The 24,084-nt window shown below is 48.2% G+C and overlaps 1 protein-coding gene across 9 annotated transcripts in view; it reads left to right on the top strand.

Annotated features, from left to right (window-relative positions):
- Positions 1–18,906, top strand: part of RAPGEF6 (Rap guanine nucleotide exchange factor 6) — a 183,410-nt gene extending 164,504 nt beyond the window's left edge. For 6 of the 9 annotated variants that reach the window (XM_053672746.1, XM_053672745.1, XM_037129820.2 and 3 more), the window contains 6 exons: positions 2,359–2,550; positions 4,944–5,078; positions 10,078–10,306; positions 11,763–12,265; positions 14,884–15,198; positions 15,855–18,906. In XM_053672746.1, the coding sequence (XP_053528721.1) occupies positions 2,359–2,550; positions 4,944–5,078; positions 10,078–10,306; positions 11,763–12,265; positions 14,884–15,198; positions 15,855–15,880 (1,400 nt within the window). In that variant the 3' untranslated portion in view covers positions 15,881–18,906. Of the gene's footprint in view, positions 1–2,358; positions 2,551–4,943; positions 5,079–7,566; positions 9,097–10,077; positions 10,307–11,762; positions 12,266–14,883; positions 15,199–15,854 lie in introns of those variants that run through there. The other 3 variants (XR_008392901.1, XM_053672749.1, XM_053672750.1) reach the window with 3 other exon arrangements.
- The last annotated feature ends 5,178 nt before the right edge of the window (positions 18,907–24,084 follow it).

Here is a 24,084-nt window from a genome sequence, read left to right as displayed (position 1 = left end):
AATCTGATCCGATGTTCAAGAGCCCAGACATCTCTTTCATGCTCGTTGTTAAAACGTTAAGGCCCAGAAAGACTCCACGTACTTCTCTCTGTACACTTCCTGCGCCCCCCAACCCCCGCCCACCTGCAGACCTGTGTCTCTCACAGCTGCCTAGACTTACTGTGTCTCTTCTCATAATACTAAGTGGTGTCCTTCACTACGTACCGAATAGTGATTAAAAATGAGATGACCTGTACACTTTCTTAAGCTAAGTTTTGTGAAAATTTATCCAAAGCATATTTCTTTAAATTGGCTTGAGGGTCTTTATCTGATTTCTATTGCAAAATTAATTTTTAAATGTTTGAATAATGACCGTCCCAAACTCAGAGTTCATTGTTGAGCATTGTGGAGTTTGGTTTTTCCTAGTAAGTCGGTATATGTGGGCTTTGCCATTCATCTGTGAACTCTTTTATATTTAAAGTAGTCTCATGGCATTTTTCTTTGTACTGTAACAACTAATAAAATGTCAGTAAAGAACTGGTTAGTATTGAGAGGCGGGGAGAATGTGTTTTATGCTCCAACCGAAAGGTGGCAACTTCTTGGATTCAGTCGGTCGGTGAGACACTGCACGTTGTGCCCCAGAGTCCCTGTGTTTTGACTTCCTGAGGTGTTCCCCAATTCTCACTACTCAGAATATCCCCTGGGCTCTCAAAGTAGAAGGGTAGCAGCTAACAGTTGTAGTTGGGCTGGGGTGAGGTAGAGTTGCTAATTTTGCTTTTATCCCAGTGTTGAAAACAGATACCTCCCAGAGTGCTGAGGTTGGGCCGCGTGAAGTGCTGCCTGAGGGGAGAGCTCGTTCCCGTGGACCACAGTGCTGACTCAATACAAGAGAAGCAGCCGAATTTGAGAGAAAATCCCAGTTTTCAATTCTGCACTCACTTTCATGTAGTCAGCTGTGTCTCTGGGATGCCTCTCTGTCTGTCACTGGTGCCATGATTCATGCAACACACGCTAAGTGTCAGTCTTCTCTCGTCACTGGACACGCAGGGCAGCAGCTGTGAGCAAGACGTGCTGTCTTTGCCCTCCCGTTAGTGACACTCTGGCTGGTGTGGGCAGGGCAGAAGTAGGTATGCAGTTGTGCGTGCACACACACAGTTTAGTCTTGTGTTATTTGTTAATTATGAGTATTTTCCACGCACACTGCTGTCAACCTACTTTTGCCCACCCCTGCAGCTTTCAGTACTAGGGGAGCTAACCCTGGACAGTGCTAGATCGTGCCTTGTTTGGGGGATTTGGATTCTGACCCTGAGAGTAGTGGCAAGTCATCTGAAGGTTCGTGCTGGGCATTTGAAGAAGGGAAGTGTTATGATGGGATTTTCACATTGGAAAAGTCACCTGCTATTGTGTGGAGAAGCTTGAAGGCACCAGAACTGATACAGTGAGGGGAGTATTTCAGTGATATGGATGAGAGGATGTCGGCTCTTCCGGTCCCGGGTACTTTAGGAGCTGCAGGCTTTGGTGCAGGCATGGCCAAGGCCAAGAACCATGTCACCCACAGCCAGTCCATAGAATGGCACATAAATAGCATCAAGAAACCCTAACCACAGAGGTAAGGATGTCTTAAAGGGGCAGAAACCAAGCTCCCTAAAGAACATGCTCTTTGTCAAGAAGTGCAATACAAAGGGCCTAAGGAAGATGCAGGCCAACTATGCCAAGGCCATGAGCGCCAGTGCCAAGTCTATCAGACCCTCATAAAGCCCAAGGAGGTCAAGCCCAAGATCCCAAAGGGCAGCAGCCACAAGCGGGACTTGCCTACATCGCTCACCCCAAGCTTAGGAAACATGCTCGTGCCTGTATCGCCAACGGTGTTAGGCTCTTCTGGGCCAGGGCCAAGACTCAAAGTGTGACACAGGCTGTGGCTGCAGCTACTGCAGGCTCTGAAAGGTGCCCAGGCCCCCAGGGAAGCTTCAGTGTCCAGGTCTCTGCTGGTGTGAAGACAGAAGGACTGGTGTGACCCTGGGCTGCTGTCTGCCTGGGGCTGGTGCACGCCTGTGCTCTTGCACAGATAAACACCTGTGGCAGGGTCTGTCACGCACACACTCTGTGTATGTAAATAGTGTAGATAAGAGGTTGCTAACCAGCAACCTCAGGATGAGGTGTGGATGGGGCTAGTGAAGTTAATGGATTTAAAAAGTAGGAAGTAAAATTAACAATTCCACAAAAAAATTAGAGATAAAACTTTATAATGCTTACATGAAGTTATTTTTTTAATCTATTTTTGTGTTAAAGAAGTGGTTTAAATACAGCCATTTATTGTCAGTGGTAATAACCTTACCCTAAAGAGTGCAGAATTACCTGTTTCTTACTCTCTCTTTCTAGTGACCAAGAATTTGACTGAGAAGAGATTGGCCAGGTCAGCAGAAATGTCTCCAGTGCCTCCGCGGTCAGCTGGCCAAGCCACTAAAGCCCATCCGCATCAGCCCCACAGAGTAAGCCAGGTGCTTCAAGTACCAGCTGTTAATTTGCACCCCACCAGGAAGAAGGGACAATCAAAAGACCCTGCCACACTGAGTGAGTATTCACAATTACTGTCGCATGCATTCAGTTGAAATTTCCAGGGGAGTTAGAATAAAAGATAATCACCAGTATAAGCTCTCAGGAGATCAGCCGCTGCGTTTTGTGCAATGTAATCATCACTTGTGAATAAAAAATGTTGCATTTTGCCTCTCGGTATTTGATAGCAGCATACACGCTCTGAATGCTAACACTGGAACTCCTATAACTATAATCACATCAGATGAACACCTGACAGCCCACCAAGGGCTCACTGTAGGCGGAGGCGCATTGAATCCACACAGATGCAGCCTGTGAGGATGAAGCTGCTCGTTCTGAAAGTGACTGCAGGTTGACTTTCCATCAGTGACCACTTCCGAAGACCTTGCTGGGAGGCAGGGAGAGTCTGCGAAGGACACAAAGGGTAGACTGCACTTCCCTCTGTTAGTAGTAACCAGAATTACTTTTGTCGTTTGTACTGTATCGCTAGTTGTGCTTTCAGAGGGGGAGCCAGATTAGATTTGGTTCGTAGCATTATTACTTAGTCTAAGCGTTATATAGAATGTTTTCAGTAGGACTTTGTGAAATGTGAGCGTAATTTTATTTCATTTTGAGATCCAAAGTTGAATGGAAATGCCTCACCTTTGCCAAATGTGCAGTCTGGTGGTACAGACGCACAGACAACTTCACTAGAGTAAGTTTGCTGTTACGCCGGGCATGTGGTCAGAACGGGCAAAAGAACAGAAGAGGCAGCGCCTGAGGGCGGGCAGAGGTGAGGTAGGGCTTCCGAGAAAGTTTTTGGAGGTCGCACCCTAGCAGAGCCTTAAAGGTTCGTGAGGAAGGAGGTCATTGGGCAAAAATTTCAGAGCAGTTGCTTCAGGCTGAGGGAAAGCTTGGCATCTCCAAGGAGCAACAGGCAGTTTGCTGCCTCGGAGTGCACAGGTTCGGGAAGAGTGTCGAACGTAATCATTAAAGCTAACAGAGCATCAGGCATGGCTCAGAGTGCTCTGCTCACTCTGTATGTTACATTCATTTCATCTTCTTGAGAGAGAGAAACTGCTCACACTGGACAGAGGAGGCTGTAGAGGTGACTTACACAGCACCAGTAAGTAGTGGAGTCCAGGCTGACTGGCTCGGGGTCCTTGCATTTAACCACTGGGCAAGGGGCACCCCAGGCTGGAGTGGGGTCACAGCGTGCGGAAGTTACAAAATGGCATGCCGGAGGAGCGTTGTCAGCTGCCAGCTGTCAAAGCTATTTGTGAAGGGGAAATTTGGTCCAGTTCATGTCAGGAAATGACTGGAGGGAGGCTGGGCCAGAGACCCGGATGGAAAGCTGCTGCCACAATTAACCGAGTTGCTCAGAGCCTGAACGTTGGGTGGCTGTGAAAATGAAGGGAGAATTGGAAGTAAAATGGATGAAGCCGATAAAGTTGCTTGTGTGAGTAAGAAATGGGATGAGCCTAGTCTGGTTTCTTCCTTGGGTGTCATCACCTGAGATGCAGTGTTACTCGTACCCAGTAGCCCCCTTCCATCCTGTGGTGATACGGCTGTTATCCAGACGGCAAATACATTCGTATTAAAGTGGCACTGAAGAAAAAGCAGTGTGAGCATGCTGCGATCTGAACTGCCTCGGGGCCAAAGGGCCACTCATCACCACGCCGAGCCCACGTCAGGTCTCGGGCTCGAGTCAGGGTTGCGGGCCATGGCGGCAGCTCTCTGACATTTCTTAGAGACGCGTGTAAAATGTCAGCATGTCGAAATCATCACTGCATTTTATCTGCGCTAAATGGACTAGCCGTTGGACCAGAGCAATGATAGAACTTTGCAGGAATGTTTCCAGGGGGCTCCATCCTATTTTCCTACAAATTCACGATTCTTTCTGTTGTCTACTTCTCTCCTGTAGTGTGAATTTAGTGCTCTTGCAAAGGGCTGGCCTGGCAGCCCCGCAGCCTCTTCCGTGCCCCCACAGCACAGACGCAGCGCAGGTAGCGCCAGCGCCAGCATCCCTCGCTGCCCGCCACGTGCCTCGCCCCGGCTCGGAGAGGCCCCCTCTAGAGGGGAGGGGAGAGTTCGAATCCATGCCTTCCTTCTCTATTAAGATTTCCAACAAGTGTGCCAGTTGTGAGGGGCGGGACTTGTACTCAGACTGTTAAGTCATTTTCCTTTACGTCACAAAACAAACAAGAGCTGTTGTAATCTGGTCTGTGCTGGCTGGCTGAATTTGAACAGACGACCGAGAGGTGAGAATCTCTGTGTCCATTGCCCAGTCATGTAGTCCCGTCTGTCATGTATGCATTTCAGTCGAACACATGGCCATCGTGCATCGTGGCTTCAGTTCCGTAGCGATCGAGGCACCTGCAGGCATGTTCCTTGTGACGCACTGCTTACTTGTTTCTCCGTCTCACTTTCAGGTGCTAGTTCACTGCAGAAAGTTTCAGGAACAGCTGAAGAAATACGCAGTAAAAAACATACTGAAGACACTATGTCCGTGACGTCATCCTTACATTCAAGTCCTCCCGGGTCCCCGCATGGCTCCCCACACAAAGGTAAGACGGCAGCTCGCAGTACCAGGCGACACTCTGAAACACGTGTCCTGTTTCCAGTCTGTGGTGATGATGGAGTGTGAGGAAGAGCATGACCTCGTGCTTTCTGAGCCCGGGTGTCACTACATGCAGGATCCCTGCCTTCCGAGGGCGGTCCCTGCCTGACGGGGGTGGGCGACAGGCTTAGATGCGAACACAGGCAGAAGTTGTAGTTGCTTCGTTCTGTTCCATGCGGGTTCCTGCCATTGCTATTCAGACTTCCCATTATGTGAGACTTCTGTGGAGTATTCGAAAATAAGGATTTCTACAAGAAATGGTTTTTAACCAACAGCAAGATTTAGAGAAAGAAACAAACATTTAGGTTGAGCATGCCTCTCTTTAATAATGCAGAATCATCTTTTTATTAATCGGAGTTTAAAATAACTTATACCCTTACAGGTTTTTACATTTATATTTACATAGACCCTCTTGAAGTTCAAAAAAAAAAAACTGAAATCACTCTTATTCACTTACGTGTGTCCGTAGTTCAGACTGAGCTGCTCTGGGCTGCCCGGCCAGTGCGCACAGAGACACTGTTTTACCTGAGCCACGCGTGCAGCCACCTCGCTGGTGTCCCCCCCCCCCCCGGGCCAGTGTGTGTGCGCCCTGTGGCAGAGGGTCCCTGGTCCTGGCGTTGTCCTCACAGATGTTAGAGAATCGCATCTTGACGTAATCACAGCACAGGATAGTGCGTGGTCGGGGGGAAGAAGCTTACAAACTCCAGCAGGAAGGAAACGCTTCCGGAACTTTCCTCGGCTCCCGTGCCCTAAGTTCCATTTCCGTCTGGGAGGGCTTTTCTAATTTTTGCCCCAAGTGTGGCAGCAGTGTGGTGCGGTAATGGCAGACCTGGTCTGGTCCTGACTTGTCCCTTCCTACTGCTGTGTCACGGCAAGCAGCTGATCGACAAGGTCGGGTTTCCTGTCTGTGAAGTGGGAGAAACGCCTGTTTTAGGGGACCTGTGTCAGGACTGAGTGAAACAGCATGTGTAAAAGCCGGGACACGGTAAGTGTCCAGTGAACTGGAGTCTCTTGCCCTGTGTCAGCCGCTAGGCAGCAGAGCTCCCAACCTGCCCTGCCCTCCCCCGTCACCTGGCTGGACTTCTCACTCAGGGGGCTGCTAAAAAGCTTTGTAAAAATCAAACAGGACATGATTTTGTGAGGCACCCGGGTCTGCTGCATCTCCTCCCGGTCTCAGTGATCCCCTCAGATTGGAGCAGTGGCTGGGAACTGCACCAGGCACATGGGTGGTCCAGAGGGGCGTGCCCCCTTGCTCCCTCTGAGCTGGGGGGGGGGGGCACCTTTGCCTGTTCTGCCCCTCAGGCCCCGTTGCAGACAAACCTCTAACCAGGAGGCTGTCTGGTCTCTAACCAGTGAGACTGGTGGCAAGAGGTGTCAGGGTCAGGAGCTTCCCAGCAGAAGGTCACTCTCACTGCGGGAAGAGGAAGTCTCTCCACCGCGTCTTTCCATTTGGGTCTGTCAGTCCTGTTGAGGGTCCTTAGGAGCCTGGAGAAACGCTTTTCTTCAGAGCTGTTTCCAATTGTTTTTACAGAACTCCAACTGAATGTTTCTATTTCCACACAGTTTTTTTGCCTGTAGTCTATGATTGAAAAAAGTGTCATTAGCCTATGCATATATTATTAGGATCAGTTCCTAGTTCTTGCTAACCTTTGGAATTAGTTCTTTGTTTTCTTACAATTAAGAAAGTAAGCCTAGCTTTGTATTTTTCACATGCAGAATTTAAACAAGAACTTTTTTCCTTTTCTATATTTTATTTAGAATATAAAAAGTATAGTTGGTGTACAAAATTATATCAGCTCCAGGTGTGCAGTGCAGTGATTCAGCATTTGCACACCTGTCCATGTGCGCAGCCCTCCGACTCGCATCATCCCCTGTGGCCGTGCACGAGCCTCCTTGTGGACTGTCCCCCTTCACCTTTTCCACCCCCTCCCGACCCCATAAACAAGAACTTTTAAACAGTGAGAAATCGAGAGGCCTTAACCTTTCTCCTCCCCAGTGCTTGAAGAAGGCACTTGGAGAGAAGACAGGATCAGAAATTGTGCTTTATAAATACATTTATCGTGCACACTGATTGGATGTCCTCTCTGATTTTTGCCAAGGTTTTTTTTTTAGTGGAATCTGCTTGAAGATTCTAGAGGTAGTTACATTTGAGAAATACTTTTGTCATACTTTTGCTTCTGATTTTACCAGCTTGGCGTACAGCTCACTGCGCTCCAGGGGACCTTTATCCTGTGGTCTGTCTTGCAGTGACTGCTGTGTAACACTGTACACTAGACTCTTTGGGCATTAAAATGTATGTTGCCAGGTTTCAATTTCTCAGAAATTATCAAGGCATTAGAATTTTTAATAGTGAAATCTTCTCTAAACCAGCTTAATTGTGACTAACTGGAAAGAATTAATTGACCGTGACAGGGTTTTTGCATCTCTCCCTCCAGTTGGCAGCGTCCCATCCGATCCCAGCACCCTGCTGCGGCTCTCAGGGTCTACCTCATCCTCTCCCAGTGAGACCAGCACCGAGAGCAGTGGCCACAGCTGCCCCAGCATAGGTGGGGTTTACTTGCAAAAGAAAATCCTTCAAATTACCAGAAGCACAGCCAAAAGAAAAGACAGGACCAAGAAGGCCACTGAGGAGAATAGAGACAGGACAAGTGAGAACACAGCCAGAAAAAGAATCACCTCCCCGTTTAGAAGATTTAGGGAAAGAACGCTTTCAAGGGAGAGACTAGCCAACAGCGCGAGAGAGGACGCAGACCAGCACCGCGCTGCAGAGGGCTCTCAGAGAGCGGAGGGCGTCGGAGGCAACCTCAGAGAGGAAAAAGGGGGTGACATCTCCAGTTCCAGTAGCCGAGGCCACAGCACCGCTTTAAACTGCTTCCGTACACGCTGCCAGTCTAAAAGGAGGAAGACGCTCTGAAGTTTTTAGTTCATTTTAGTGTTAAATCGGTTTCATTTATTACTGTAAATGTAGCTCAAATTTAGTCATTTGTTAAATAAAGCTTAGGCAAACAATTTAGTGAAATAGTATTAAAAGCATTTTACCATTAGTGTTACAGGGTCCTCTAGCAACAAAGTCCTGTTGAATTAAAGTGCCTTATTTTTATACATGTTATTTAATTAATGTCAGTAAAGTTGATACTCCTGTGTTCTGTAGTTGGCATTATTTCCTGCCAGTGGCAGCTGGGACTGTGAGAGAGACAAGCAGAGGCCTTTCCAGACTGCGGACGTCCACATCGAAACCCCCAGTAACGATCTGCTCAGGCAGACCTTTGCCTCGGCAGCTCCTGTAAAGCTAAAGGCAAAGAAGTGCCAGGAGGCAGCAGACCACATCCCGTCCACACACCTGGTGTCACCCACCTCTTCCTGTGTCTGATTGGAGGAGGCGGAGGTGGAGGCGGAGGTCTAACTCAGCAGGCTGAAAATCATCCCGGAAACTTGTTAAAAAATACAGTTACCCTTTTCCAACACAGACCGCGCAAATTCGAATTGTCTGAAATGGGCCTGAGAATGTGTCCTAATAAGCTTTCTAGGTGGTTGTTAAAGTTGATTATATTTCCAAAATATTGATCTAACAACACACACAGGGATGAAATTTCCAACAACCCGGAGCCACACGGAGTCACTGCAGTATCAGCGACTCTGTCCCCTCTGGCTACCGGTTTGTAGTTAATTTCTTTACCTTTTTGCCCAGCCCTCCACATCCCTGCCATTTGGCTACCATCAGTCTCTTCTCTGTAGCTGTGAATCTCATTCAGTGTTGTTTAAATTGCATTTATTTTCAGTTTATTTTCCGCACCTATTTCCTTGGTCCTCCTGAAGAGTGACCGACTGACTCTGGGGGGGCCACTGAGAAACGCCAGTGACCAACCCCACGATCAGGGACCTGGGCAGGAGTCGAGGCAGGCTCGGCGTGTGTCTGGCCCCCTAAGCCACATATAAATCATGCGTTTTCTGGGGTTTCATTTTTCTCTCTGAAAGAGTTACTAAAACTGCTTAATAAGGGTATTGTTCAACGCATTTTTTTTTTTTGTAACGAGTTACCTGTGAGTATAAAGCTCATAGTTCTTGAGATTCCTAGGGATCAAACCACAGGTTATATACCTGTCCAGCCATTTTTCTCTCAGTGAACAAGAAAATAACTGCTTGCTTCCTTGGGCCTACTCCTTGCTGGGATGACTGCAGCATTTTCTTTTATCGCGAGGCAAAATAAGTGTGGTTCCTTCTGTAACACTCATCAAAACCATCTCCTCTGCACACGCATCTGTCAGGCTGCAGATTTGTGTTGGGGGCCTCCCCTCGCTCCATCTCCAGCCCCTTATTCCAGGAGGTGCAAAAGGAAGTGGCCTGGAGACGCCTCTGTTGTCGTGCCGCATTCTTACGGTAGTTCAGCTCTTCCTTGTAATGTTCTCCAAAGTTGGTGAAGAAAATGAAAACTAGATGTGAGATCAAATCCAAATCTAAAGCCATTGATTTAAAAATCCCAAATAGCTTTCAACTTGGGGCAAGACCTCTTAATGACATAAGCAGAATATCTGGGGTAAGTATGTGTAGTTGGAAAAATCAAAATTTTCCCCTAGAGTCCTGATTCCTCCACCCCCCACCCCATCTCAAGGTGGTATTTTGGACACTCGAGTCAGGCCATGAAGTTTTATGTTAATCAAAGGTGGGCGTGGAGGTTACAAGTTGAGAAACTCCAGATGTCTACTTTTTCATGTTTTTAGTCTCTCAGTGCCTTCTTCTTTCATGAAATGCTTGTAAATGTGTGAGAACCTGGGGCAGAGAGACTTCTGGACTAGTGTTCTCGTAATGCTGGACTCTGACTTCTCTGTTTCTTGACCTTGCTGTTGAATTGGGATGGTGTGGGTAGATGAGGGCAGGCCCACTCCCTGGCCACACTCGCCCCCTAGTTTCCTGTGTCAGAGTTTGATCGCTTGCCTTCTCTCGTTCAGGTTATGCACTTGCACCGTCAGCTAAATCTGACAACCTGTCTGACTCCAGCCACAGCGAGATTTCTTCGAGGTCCAGCATTGTGAGCAACTGCTCTGCCGACTCCGTGTCTGCAGCTCTGCAGGATGAACGGTGCTCCTCCCAGGTGCTCACAGTCCCTGAGTCCACAGGGGCGTCGGAAAAGACAGAGCACTCCTCGGGGACAGGAGACCACAGTCAGCTTGGCCCCGGGTAAACACCCTCACCTGTGTCCGTGTCACGGAACCTGAGGCAAATGGGCACCCACTACCCCATAGGGCACTGGCAAGGGGGTCCTTAGAATACAAAGGCCAAGCATGCCTTCGCTCTGCTGGACACGCAGATAAGTGCTGTTGTGAGAGAGGCACGGGTGCTCGTGGTGTAAGTGTTGCTGAATGCAAGTAACTCTCCGTCACAGGTACCTCTTCCGTCCATGAGAAGTCAGTGAAGTCCTTACTGCCGTGGGGGGTGGTGTTTGCATTCCTGCCCTCGGGTTGGAAACTGTGAAAGGGTCCTGTGGTGGGACGTGCCCTGCACTGCGGACGGGCGGGGGGAGTGGGGCGCCCTCGATCCTTACTCACTGAAAGAATGATTTAGGGAATTACCAGCTAGCAAAACAGTTCAGCTCCAAATTTCTATTTAGAGTAGGCCAAATGGAAATCTTTAAGTCTTGAGAAAGTTGATTCTAAACTGATAGGTATTGTTAGCTCTGGTACACTTTAATATGAAAAATGTAAAATATAGTCAGCTATTAACATTGTATTTGGAAAGGCTTCTAAGCTATGCTTTCTGGAGCGGGGGTCAAACTTCCTGTGAAATTTAGTAAACATTTCAGGCTCTACAGGCCATGTAAGTTCTGTTGCAGCTGTTCAACTTCACTTCACCAAAACAGCCTGAGACGGTATGGAATTAAATGAGCTTGTTGTATCCCAGTAAAACTTTATTTACAAAAACTGGGAGAGGACTGGACTTGGCCATGGGCCCCAGTTCGCTGGCTCTTGCTTTGTACTATAAAGCAAGGGCTCGCAAACTTGGGGGTGAAAGGCTAGATAGTAAACATTTTAGGCTTTGCAGGCCACATATACGGTCTCTGTCTCTAATGCTGTGGAGAGTTTTATTTATAAAATGTAAAAACCATGCTTTGCTCCAGACCATACAAAATGAGACTGTTGGCTGGTAATGGCCCACGAGCTTTACTGTGGGGACCCCGACCCCTGCCGTCAGTGACAGAAAGCTCACAGGAGTAGGTGTTGCTGGTGCTGTGCCAGGAGAACCTCGGGTACATCCCTGGGGTCGGAAATTCTTAACTCTGCACGCATGGCGAGAATCTAGCATTATGTTGGCCCAGCGTACGAATGGGCACTTAATTTTATTCATTTCAAACATCGTTTTGCATTCTCATTTGCAGTTAACTTAAGACAAATTTTGGAGGAAACCTCACTAAGTATTTCCATTTCTTCAGTGTGTGGCTCTAACGGAGCACTGACACTGGCGGCAGTGTGGTGAGGACTGAGGGACGGCGCCGGTCTGCTCCACTGGGGTGCTCTGGCTCGGACACGTGTTGTGGTCTGAGGCTGGAGTCGCTCGTACCCTGCAGTGCCTGCTGAGGGCAGAAGAGCGTTTGCCAGTAAGCCGGTAAATTCCTTTTCCTCATGTGTCTCCAATTCAGGTGGACAGTGTCAAGGCCTTCTCTCATCAAGAGCTTAGCCGTCTCGTCCTCCATGAGCAGTGACGAGATCTCCCATGAGCACATTGTCCTGGATGCAGCCGACAGTGGTCGTGGAAGCTGGACTTCCTGTTCGAGCAGTTCCCATGACAACTTCCAAAGCCTCCCAAACCCAAAAGGCTGGGATTTTTTGAACTCTTACCGACATACCCATTTGGATGGCCCCATTGCTGAAGTTGAACCCACCGACTGTGAGCCCTATTCCTGCCCGAAAGGCTGCCCTAGAACTTGTGGCCAGTGTAAAGGCAGCCTCGAGACCAGTCAGATGAGACAGAGTTGGGCCTCCTCCAGTTCCCTGTCGGAGGCGCTCGAACCGAACTACGGGACGGTGAGGCGGAGGGCGTTGGAGAGCGCGCCCACTGACTCACCGGAGGGCTTCAACCCGAAGGACGGCACCGACCCCGTTTATAAAACTGTCACTTCAAGTACAGAAAAGGGCTTGATTGGTGAGTCCTGTGTTCTTTGTCCTATTGGTGGCATTTAAAGATGAAATGGTAAAAATGGCACTGGGGCATCCTAGTCTAGAATTTTGTTCTCGGAAAAAACCCCTTCTCTCACGTCAACCCCTCTTCCCTCTTCAAATTATTTTTTAAACATTTATGATTCCTCAAGGGCTTGGGACAGGTATTTATGCCTGTTGAAATGAGAAGGCTGGTCTGGAAGTATTTTGATTAAGGGGACAGGTTTATTTGTCTCACTTTGTTGGGGAGCGCTTTTTGTTCATTGAGGAAACACTGCATCGCCATGCAGAGCAGTAAAGGGACGAGTCTCAGGCGCAGCATAGACGTGTGCACCGCCCGTGCTCTGCGTGGGCGGTGCACACGAGAGGACAGGTGGGGAGGAAGTGCAGCACGGGTGTCTGCGCCCTCCTGGGGCACAGCTCGTGCCTGTGGTGCCAGCCCCGCCCACCCAGCTCTCAGGGCGTGTCCTTTCGGTGTTCAGGCCATCGAGTACATTCTCCTATTCCTCCTCGAATACGTAAATGCTTGAGTAGGTAGCCCCTGCTTTTCTGTTTATGTGGAATGATTCCTTCGGATCAATAGTGTCATAATCAGCTCTTAATTCTCTAGTACATTCATTGTGTCAAGTGAAATTACTAAAAATTTGAAAGGCAGAGATGCCGATTTTTATAGCTCATCTATAGCACATTTGTCAATTGCATTTTAGAGTGCGTTTTTCACTCATTTTTTCCCAAGTATTTTTTAAATTAAAGCCTTGGAGATAACCATGATGTGGGTGGGTAAGCAGGAGTGTTCAAGGATGTAAAATCCTCTTGTCCATTTGGGACAATAGGTTTCAAAAAACCTTTTGTTTCTTTCATTTCTGGATGACTGGGAAAATCCCTTAACATTCTTCGTTCTTGTCTTCCTCCTCCTGGCACTCTCGCCGCCCCTTCCTGGTTTAGTCCTCCACAGATGGGATTCAAGTTCCTTCTGACCGTGATACCCATGCCAGTTTTACTGATAGAGTTCTAGAAGTTTCATTATGGACAACCTTGATCCTCTAAAGGGAGAATTAATATTAGAATTTTTAATGGTTCTTGTTAAAAATTTTTATTTCTTTATTTTTAGAAAGAGGAGAAGGGAAGGAGAAAGAGGGAGAAACATCAGTGTGTGGTTGCCTCTCATGTGGCCCCCATTGGGGACCTGGCCTGCAACCCAGGCATGTGCCCTGACTGGGACTTGAACCAGTGACCCTTTGGTTCGCAGCCTGCGCTCAATCCACTGAGCGATGCCAGCCAGGGCTTTAATGGTCCTTTTTAATTTACTCTGCCTGTATACATGTATAGGTGTTATTTGTGTTCTGAAAGTCATTTTACGATTAAGAAGTTCAGAGCCATTTATTGTAGACTGGTCCTAATTTCATGGAACTTCTACTTTAACCTCTTTGTGGTGCTTTGAAGTTTTGCCTTTGTTCCAGGTTTTAAAACTTAGAGAAAAGAATTTTAAGTCACCATTACTTTTAACATCCACGTAAAATCAGAGAAACTTAATTTAGGATGGATTTCCTAAAATTACGATTTTTTTCTTCTTCACTTAATCACAGAGCAAAAGTTAGAAGGTCCTTAAAGGAATCAGCTCAAATTAGCTGCTCTGTCCCAGGGCAGTTAACTCGGTTTGTCTGTTTGTCTGCCAGGACGGACAACTCAGATGACCCAGTAGAGGCATCAAGAACAGCGGTTCCTGTCTCTGGGCCCAGAAGTCATTTCCATGACAGTTTAATCAACAGCCCTGGCCGGGTGGCTCAGTTGGGAGTGTTGCCCAGTGCTCCAGAAGGTTCGGGTTTGATTCCCCGCCAGGGCACACACCCAGGCTGCAGGTTCAGTCCCCGGTTGGGGTGCGTAAGGAAGGCAGCTGGTGGGTGTTTCTTTGTGTGTCTCTTTCTGTCTCCCTCACTCCCTTCCTCTCTCTCTAAAATCAATAAAAACATGTTCTCCGGTTAGGATTTAAAAATAAAGAGAGCTTTTAAAAAGAAAAAATCCAGCCAACAAACAATAGATATTTGGGGTGGACTCTTTGTTTTAAAAGATTTATTTATTGTTAGAGAAAGGAAGGGAGGGAGATACATCAGTGTATGGTTGCCTCTCGTGCAGCCCCTGTGGGGACCTACTGGGGTCCACAACCCAGCATGAGCCCAGACCGGGAATCAAACTGGCAACCCTTTGGTTCACAGGCCGGCGCCCAGTCCACTGAGTCACACCAGCCAGGGCAGGGTGGACTCTTAAAGCGTTTCTGACTCAGTATCTTGGGGGCCGGTAGTCCCTGCAGAGTTTGTCACACGGCCTGGGAAACGAGGGCTGCCCTGCAGAAGGAGTCTTGTCATCTGTCATCTCCTTCAACTCCGTCTCATTCTAGTTAATGTTTATGGAAACCTAATGCAATTTAAATATTTTTAAAGCATGTTTAAACATTAAGTTTATTAATTTTAAAAACATTTAATCTATCATATTGAGATAATGCATATTCATTTGTGTTTGTTTTATTCTGTCATTGTAATAAGGTTCAGTATGTTTTTATTTCTTCTACTTCTCATTCACATGTCCATTGCTTATTTTTCATGCCAGTGTACTGTGTCACCTCCCCCAAGAAGGAGGACAGGTACAGGGAGCCACCGCCCACGCCTCCCGGGTACATGGGGATTTCTTTAGCGGACCTAAAGGAAGGGCCCCACCTGCACCTCAGACCTCCGGAGTACAGCGTGGCAGTGCGGAGGTCGAAGATGATGCAGAGCAGCCTGTGCAGACTGCCACCAGCCTCTCTCAGTAGCAAGCCCGTGGCCTGTGTTCCGTCCAGGATTGTGACGCAGCCTCAGAGGCAGGGTCTGCAGCCGTCCCATCCCAAACTAGCAGACGCGGCTGACGCAGACAGCGAAGCAGATGGTATGTTGACAAACTACCTTAACGGCTCTTAAACTAATTTAATCATCTTTACTCTGCTATTTTAGATAATCAGTAATGTTTTCTCAACTGCCTCAGAAATCTCTGTTAAAAGAAAAGTCCCTAAATATGATGGTGTGTTTTTTAAATGGAAGAGGGTAGCCTGTTTGATCCGGTGCCCGGTCCCCTTCCTCCAGCTAACATGGAGCAGTCCTGTCTGCCATGCGTAGCGCTCAGGGGCGGGATGATTCTGAAAGGAGCCGCTCGACATCAGGAGTCCTGTTTCACACTGATGCACGGGAACCCGAAACTGGGAGGACTGCAATGCAGACTTCTCTCTAACTGTGCTGTTGGTACAGTTGTGGCTATTAGCAAAACCCTCCACTTCGCAACTGCCATTTGCTTTGTTACAAATGAATGAAATTTTTACCCTATTAAACAATAGAGTAATAAAGTAAAAAGACGTTATGAAATTCCAGTTTGTTAGCAGGTTTCAGTGTGATCCGAATTCATAAATGTCACTGCAAGAAGGCCGGGACCTTGTCCAGGTCGTTGAGGGGATTTCTTTGCGGAAAGTGACTAATTGGGAACAAACAGCTAGACTGTTGGCCCTCGAGACTCTGCTGATCTGCTGCTAAGTGCACGTTTTCTGTTTTCAGAGAATGAACAGGTTTCGGCAGTCTAGCTGGAAGTCCTGAGGGAGGAGCCGGCAGAACCGCCCGTGCAGCCCGGCCATTGCAGCTCACAGCCGGCTGCTGCCGCTCACCAGCAGGTCTCCAGCCCTGCGCCCTGGAGCGACGCGAGCCCCGGAGCAATGCCGAGCCTGCTGACATTAGTCCCTGCAAGTGCAGTGTCCTCAGCTGTGGGTGTTGTGCCTGGATGTGTCCTCACTCTGCCCACGGAACCTGCCTTGGGGCTGTAGTGACTAGAGCAAATGGAAACTCAAGGGTCCTCCCCATGTATAATAATCACTATAGATTTTCCTTTAACAGGTTATTTTTAAGGTAGTAGTAGCATTTCCCAGCCATAGCTTGGGCTGATGGACAGATTCGGGATGTCTGCCAATACCAGGGCTGTCCCTGTGTATTTGAAAAGTAACTTATTATTTGAAGTGTTGAGGTTTTGTCTGTCTTCGGGAGCTCTCATTAGTTGATGTTTATGTTTGAGGCTGTAGACTGTCTCTGGTTGACCAGACGGAAGTCGTCTTTGCAGAAGGACATGCGTGACCTGCACAGAACCGGAGCGATCCGTTGCACCGCTGCAGTGCGGCGTCTCAGTGTGAGCAGCAGAGGGGCCCTCCGTGGATGAGGTGTCGGGGAGCAGAGTGGTCCCACCTTCTGGCCCCTCTTTGGGAGGCCAGAGGACTTGCCACAGGGATTCTTCTCAGTCCTTAGGGAGAGGGAGGTGGCAGTTATAATTTCCAAAAGATGAAATTCTTATGTTAAATAACATGTACCCCAATTCTTTCTGAACGGAAAGGTATGCTGCATCTAACTAAAAGTATAAACCCAGTAAACAGAACGGGTTGTAGAGTGTTTTACCCTGTAGAAACCCAGAACTAAAATGTTCTCAACTCACATACGGAGTTCTTTTTTTTAAAGAGGCGAGGTCATTTGTGGTGTGACCAGGAAGATGACTTTAGCCTCGGGCGGTGCTCTGCCACACCCTCCCCCCTCCCCGCAGCGCCAGGCCGACTGGTCCTGCGGCCGGCGGGGCAGCGAGGCCGCCTGCAGCAAAGCTCTCCGCTCACCAAGGCAAACAGTTGGTCCAGATTGTGTGGGGAAGAGGAGCTGGAATCATGGAAATGGTCGTCTCTCGGTTCCCAGTCCAGCCCCTGAGAGCAAGTGTGTCTTTACACAGACTGTTGGGTGTGGCACTCTTACATATTTATTTAAAATTTCATCGATTGTTTAGTGGACAAGCTAGACTTTCCACATTTTTACAAATGAAATATAATGTCTTCTGTATCTTTTTAGTGTAAAGGCAAGTGAGAGCCTAATAAACTTCTGTGAGCACCCAACTTCCCCCCCGCCCCAAAAAAAAAAAAAAAAAACCCAAAGCCATTAATGTGCACTGCCCAGGTCAGCTTGGAGCCAAAAGAGTCTTTCTTCTGCGTGGCTGTCCTGTGTGAGTGTGCAGGGTTTGCTTGGCCGTGACTTCCTTCCCGGCTGCTGCATCCCTGCCTCTGTCCCTGCGTCTTAGAATCATAAGTCAGCTCCAGGTGATAGGCGGCAGGACTGTCTTTTTCATCAAAGCGATTGTTTCTTCCCTTTTGGAAAAATAGCACATCTGAAAAATCGCCCTGGGCAAAGGGATGTTAACCTGAAACGTAAGCCTTAGCAATGAGCCCAGGTGCGTCAGAATGAGCCCATGGTCTCCAAAGGAGCCCAGATCGAAAGTCCTGGTTTGAAAGTCACACTGTAGGGCTTCGACCTGGAAACGGCCACCTCTGGTCACAGATTTTTGCTGTGACCATCTTTTCGTCAGGTTTAGGAGCGCAGTCTCACCGTCTAATACCTACCACTCCAGAGTAACTGCGTCCAGCGGGTTTGTGTCTGTTGCAGGTCCTTCACCCGGCCAGTCCTTAGGCCAGTAACTTCGGCACAGAGTGGGAGGCTGTGGGGCTGGGTGTGCACCTTGCAGCCGCCTCTGTCTCACTTGGCTTGAATTGTGAGCCCTGGCCTTGGCCGATCACATCGGTCGGGGACTAAAGCCAGGTGGTGTTAGTGTGACAGTGTGTGTCCCTTACAAAATCATGGAGTTCTGATTGTTGTGTGTTACGGCGCATGCCTGCCCTCTCTGTCCCATGACGAGAACAAAAGAAGCCTTAATCTTTTTTAATCCAATTCTAAATCCTCATTTGTTTTTTGTTTTGTTTTGTAAACTTATAACTTCTTAATAAAGAGGCGCACACCCTCATTCCCCCCGCAGCTCTGAACCCGCCCGGATGGTCGAAGCGGCAGACCCACCGTGCACAGCCTCTTTGTGACAAAAGGTTTGCGGAGTCGGTGAATCCAGTGCCTGTTCCATAAAGTTTATTGTGATGAAAAGATTCTTCTCCACATGATTACTTTCAGTATGATCTTTGGGGGAAAAGGCCTTAGACGGTTCTTCAGGAGGGTGACACCAGTCGGGGGCTGTCACCTATACAGCCCCCAGGCCGGAACGTGACGGCCTCTGAAGAGGGGAGAAAGTTTCCTTGTGGATTTAAAACAGTGACTGTTGCTCTGACATGTTTTAAATCTCTACAACACGGGATACCCTTCAGGATTAACGTAAAGGCTGGAACAGGGGAGAAGCAAATCTCCTGAGTGTCACGGGACGTCGCGGACAGTGGACATGGACCCGGTCCATCTGCAGCTTCCGCCGTCCTCAGTCGGGCCTTTCCAGTCCGGTGTGCAGTGTTGTGTCGGTTGTTTGAAACGAAACGTGGATTTCAGCAAGAGAAACGACCCTGCGCAGCCCCAGCGACCTGACCGCCATTGTCCCGCACAGTCTGGCGCCTGCCCGCCGTCCTGTAAGGAGCAGGCCGCCTCCTGGTTTTGATACCTCTTAAACTTATGTCTTTTAGAAAGACGGTGCCTCTGTACGCTTTTTGTATTTTTACTGAGTGTAAATATTTGTTATATTTTTGGTTAACAGAATGTAAAAAACATTTATTATTCCCCTATCTACTAATACTTGGTAAAATCAATAAACAGTCTATGTTAACCTTCTCTGCACTTTACTGCAAATGTTATGGCAGCAGATGAAATAATTATACCCAGTCACTCAAGGAGGAGGCCCTATTTTTAAGTCTTCCGTGACATTGGAATGGTCCCATTATAGTTGGCTATCGTATCTGTAAAATACCAAGATACTTAGTTTTTTACAAGTGTTTTTGATTACAAACCTAGTAACACTGGCTTAAACCCTGTTAGACTTGCTCTTTTCTTAGAACCACCTCAGGCAGACCTTCCAGAGCCGACGGACACTGTGAAGCCACCTGTGGTCAGTGTCCCTCTCAAGGATCCGGCATTTTATACTGGGGCTCCTCCAGGGCTCCAGGAAGGAAGGGCGAAGGGAAAGAGGCACAAATGTGTCTGTCTTTATTAGCGAAACAGGTTTTTCCAGAAGCCACACTTGCATATTCCCTCATACATCTCACTGTAAGGCTCTACTCCCTGGAACTTGGGAATGTCACTCTATTTGAAAAAAGGTCTTTCAAATGTAAACATTCTGAGACGAGATTCCTTTGGGCCATGTGGGTGGGCCCTAAGCCCATCACCAGTGGTCTCATGGGAGGACTGAGGAGGAGGAGGAGGATACTACAAAGACAGAAGACTAGGAGAGCCTCAGCCACAGGTGAGTGGGGGCCGGGCAGGGCCAGAACGGGAACTGGGAGCGGAGTCTTCCTTAGAGCCCCCAGGGAAGCGCCACCTGCTGGCAGCAGGACTTGGACTTCAGGCCTATATTTGGGGTAATTTGTTACAGCGTACCTGGAAACTAGTACACGTGACTGTATTTGATGTCTGAGGACCCAGAACCTACGATTAAAGGGTGTGGCAGTCACCAGTCTACCTGGGGAAGCCCCTCCAACTGCCTGCAGGAAGTGTCTGCATAAACAGGGGAGCGACTGGCCGTCCCAGAGGCCACAGAAGGGACACCCCTGTCGTCTTGGCCAAACTGGCTCTTCATTTTTCTGATTTCAGACTTCTGCACTGATGTCTTACTGTGACTTTAATTTTAATTTCCATGATAACTAATGCTGCTAAGCATCTTTTCAAATACCAGCCATTTGGATACTCTCTTTTGTGAAGCGGCTTTTACGGGTCTTTTTTATGTCACTAGAATATTGAAATATGATTGTTTTATAATGACCCTGCATTTAACAACCTTGCCCGATTCATTTATTGCAGCAGGTTGTAGACACATGCTGGATTTCCCTGTGTATTTATATTCTCTGCTCATGGTGACTTTCATTTATTTCTAGTGGTTTTGCACTTCCTTTCCTGCGTTACCGCCCAGGTCGGAGTGCAGCCCAGCGTCAGCTTGGCGGGCAGCTTGTCCCTGTCCCCAGACTCGGGGACACTGTCAGGTTTCACCGTGGAGCGAGATGAGTGTTGTAGGGTTTTTGTGGATGGTCGTCTTACTGGTGTTTGCTAAGTGGATTTACAGTGCTGGGTTTTGTCAAATGATTTTCTTGACTCTGCTGAGATGATGGAATTGTTTCTTTGTTAGCACGGTGAATTCATTGCTACCTTTCCTGGTGTTACCCCTCCCCGCCCACTGCCGTCCTCCACTTGACCTCCCAGTTTTCGAGAACAAACCCTGCTTGGTCATGACCGGCAATTTGTATGTATCTCTAGATGCATTTCGCAATGTTTTGTTTTGGATTTTCACATCATGTTCGAGAGATGGTCTGTGGATTCCATTTTTGTATTGCCCTTGTTAGGTTTGGTGTTGATGTAAAACTGGACTCATGGAAAGAGCTGGAAATTGTTCCCTCTTTGTCTGTTCTCGGGAACTCCGTGGAGGAGCACACTCTGGCCTGTTCGCCGCCCCACAGGGGGCGGTCTCACCTCTGTTTCTTGTGTCCTCAAGGGTCACTGTCCTGCAGTGCCTGGCATCCAGTGCCTTCAGTGGCTTGTTTTATATGTTCTGTCTGGTGCTTTAGTAACTTCAGGCGGAAGGGTGAAGGGCCAGTTTCTCCATCATGATCAGATGAGGAAGTCCACACCGGAAATTTGTGTTCCCTTTGAAAGATTTAGCCAGAAAATATGAAATAAAACTGGTATATGCCAAAAGAAACAGCACCTGTTAGAAGAAGTGTGCAAAAGACCTAAAGAACCGTGGAAGAGGGGACCCTGTCCAGGGAACGTGAAAAGGCACCTCGTCTCGCTGTGAGGGACCACTTGGGTCTACGCTGATGACTGGGATGCAAGCGCTCACTGCCCTTCGTGTGGAGTGGTTGGTGGCTGTTGCTCAGAGCAGAGAGCCTTTTTCCTCGGAAGAAACAGCTGGGGCTAAAAAAGGTGGTAGAATTACATTGCAGCCGCCAGGTGGCGCCACACCACAGTGGAACTGTCCTCAAAAAGGTAAGAGCGAAGTCATTTCTTAGCCATCTTTCCAGATACTCTGCAACCCGGAGTGAAATACTCCAGGAGACTCCTTCACAGAAGTAACAAAACCAAAGCATTTCCAACCAGAAAATACAGTTTTAGACAGATTCTGTTGGGATAATCTTTGGGCATTAATGAATGGTCAGTATGAATGAAGCTGTTTCCTAATGCAGTGTTTTTGTGCATTTGGACACAGGCTTTGGGGCACTTAATGAGTGTTGGCTTTCTCCCAGGCGGCTAAGGGGCATGTTCCAGAAAATACCAACGCTGCCGTGAAAAGAAGGTAATGTGCAAAAGAACCAGCCAAAGGCTCCCTGGGGGTGCTTATCTGGTCTACTGGTGTTTGTTTTGGTCTTTTTAACTTTGGCCATTTTCGTGGGTCTGTTTTTTTTTTACTGTTTTTCATTTCATTCTCTGGTTATTAGTGGAGTTGAGTTCCTTTTCATATTCTTATGGTCCATTTGATTTGTACGTTTACAAAATGCCTTTGTAGATACCCTTTTCATATTCTGGATATGACTTCTCGATCCGTGATATTGTGACACCCTGACTGCGTTGCTTATTGAAGAGACGTTCTTAATTGTGGTTGATGCTTTTATGTGACCTCCAGAAGAACTCTATTTTTATTCCAAGTTAGTTAATATATTTGTGTTATCTTTGAAATACTTCACTGTCTTGCTTTTTAAATTTAGCTCTGAAATATCTCTAAAGTAGACGTTTGTGTGTAGTGTGAGGCAGAGGTCAAGTTTCATTCCGCCACCTGCCGAGTGTCCGTGCAGCGGTTACCGGAAAGCTAAGCCCTTTGTCTTTCTGCCCTCGGTGCTGTCTCCCCAGGAAATCGGCTGCCTTGTGTGTTTGCATTTATTCCAGGGTCTGCATGGTTTTATCAGCCTCTCTGCCCCTTCCATTCCCCCAATGCTGAGGTGTCGTAGTTACTTCAGTAACTGATACGTGGTAGAGGAAGTCCTTACCTTGTTCTTTCTCAAGAATGTGTTAAATGTTCTTGTATCATTCCATTTTCAACATTTCCAAATACATTTCACAGCCAGCTTACCAACTCACACACACACACACACACACACACACACACACAATTACAGCTTTGAGTGGGGTTTTCTTGAAATTATATAACTATTTGAAGTAAATTAACATCTTTGTAAAATGTAGTCTTCTGATCTGTGAAAACCCAGTGTATTTTTCAGTTTACTTAGATTTCTATTGTCCTCACTGTTTTATTGTTTTGGCTGAAGGGCTTTTATATTTTTCACGTAAGATTTTTAAATGTTCGGTGTATTTTTTGTCTTTTCCTACTTATTGAGGTAGAGTGGACGAGTAAGATTGTATATTTTTAAGATACAGCTCTGTCCATTTGGGCCACTTGAACAAAGTAGCAGACTGTTTATAAACGACAGAAGTTTCTGTCCCAGTTGTGAAGGCTCGTGGTGCCGGCAGATGCAGTCGTGTCTGGTGAGGGCCTGTGTCCTGGTGCACAGTGTGCGCTCTCTCTCCCTGACCTCCTTCATTAGGGCACTAACACTGTTCCTGGGGGCACCGTCCTCATGACCTGTCACCTCTAGAGGCCCCGCCTCCTCGTACCATCACCCTCCGGATTAGGATTTCAGCCTAGAAAACGGGGCGCAGGGAACGGAAACACTCAGCGTGCAGCTGTGACACCATCACCACAGGTAGGCTCGTTCACACACTGCCCCCCAGTTACAACCGGTGTGTGGTGAGGACGCTCGGCATCAGCTCCCTTCGCAAGGGTAAAGCCAACGTCACCGTGGCACACAGTTGCTCTAGAACTGACTCATCCCATGTAAGTGAATGGCAACCAACATGTCCCCATTTCGCCCCCTGCACCCCTGGCAGCCACCAGACCCCACCTATAATGACCTCACGCAGCGTGGGCCCTGCTGTGCCTGCCGCACTTCACTCAGCACGACGTCCTCCCGGCTCCTCTGTGCTGTTGCAAGTGACGGAATTCTCTTCTTCCCGAATGTGACTCATTCCTCTGTGTGAGCTACATTCTCTTTATCCATTCATCTGCCGACAGACTCCTACATTGTTGCCTAATCTTGGCGATTGTGAATAATGCTGAGGGACCGTGCAGATGCAGATACTTCTTCAGCCAACAACCAGCAAGAAGCCAAAGCCCTCGGTTCTGCAACCTAAGCCCAGCCCTGCAGGGAGTGAACTCTTCCCACAGCCGGAATGAGCTGTGGGCGTGGTGAGGCCTCCAGAGAAGACCGTGGCCCAGCTGGCACCTCGACGACAGCCTGTGAGGCCGATCACTGACCCCAAAGTGGCGGTACTGCTCTACGGCAACACACTGATTTTGTTTACCAGCAGTACGGCCTGGGGGCAGCGGGCAGCTCCCTGAGCCCTAGTCCCCCGTCCTCACCACAGGTGAGCAGCACTAGCCCATCTTACCTTAGCTGCTGCCGTGAGGGTAGAGAGTTCACGCACGTGTGGACACGAACGCCCAGCCCCCGAGTAGCTGCTCAGTCATCGGGCTCCGTGGTCACTGCCTTCGTGGTGGTGGCTTGTCCTCCTTCCCCTCGTTCTCACCACTGTAGTTGGCTTCCCTAAGTCTCCCGTGCCCCCTCCCTTTCTAGGATTTCCTTGCCCCGTGTAGTCTCCTTTATCTAGTGGTCACTAATCTGACCGCCTCATCGGTTTGAAATACAGTCAGGATGCTCCAAAATCTGAAACTGCGAAAGTGCACTAGAGTTCCACTCTGGGCTTGTCGACGGGACTCAGCTTCCTTGTTGTCCGAGTTTAAAGCTCA

Source organism: Artibeus jamaicensis, unplaced genomic scaffold, assembly GCF_021234435.1.
Source record: "Artibeus jamaicensis isolate MK-2021 breed Jamaican fruit bat unplaced genomic scaffold, CSHL_Jam_final contig_786, whole genome shotgun sequence".
Lineage (NCBI taxonomy): Eukaryota > Metazoa > Chordata > Mammalia > Chiroptera > Phyllostomidae > Artibeus > Artibeus jamaicensis.
The sequence above is the reverse complement of the archived record's forward strand: the minus strand, read 5'-3'. Positions and strand labels throughout refer to the sequence as shown.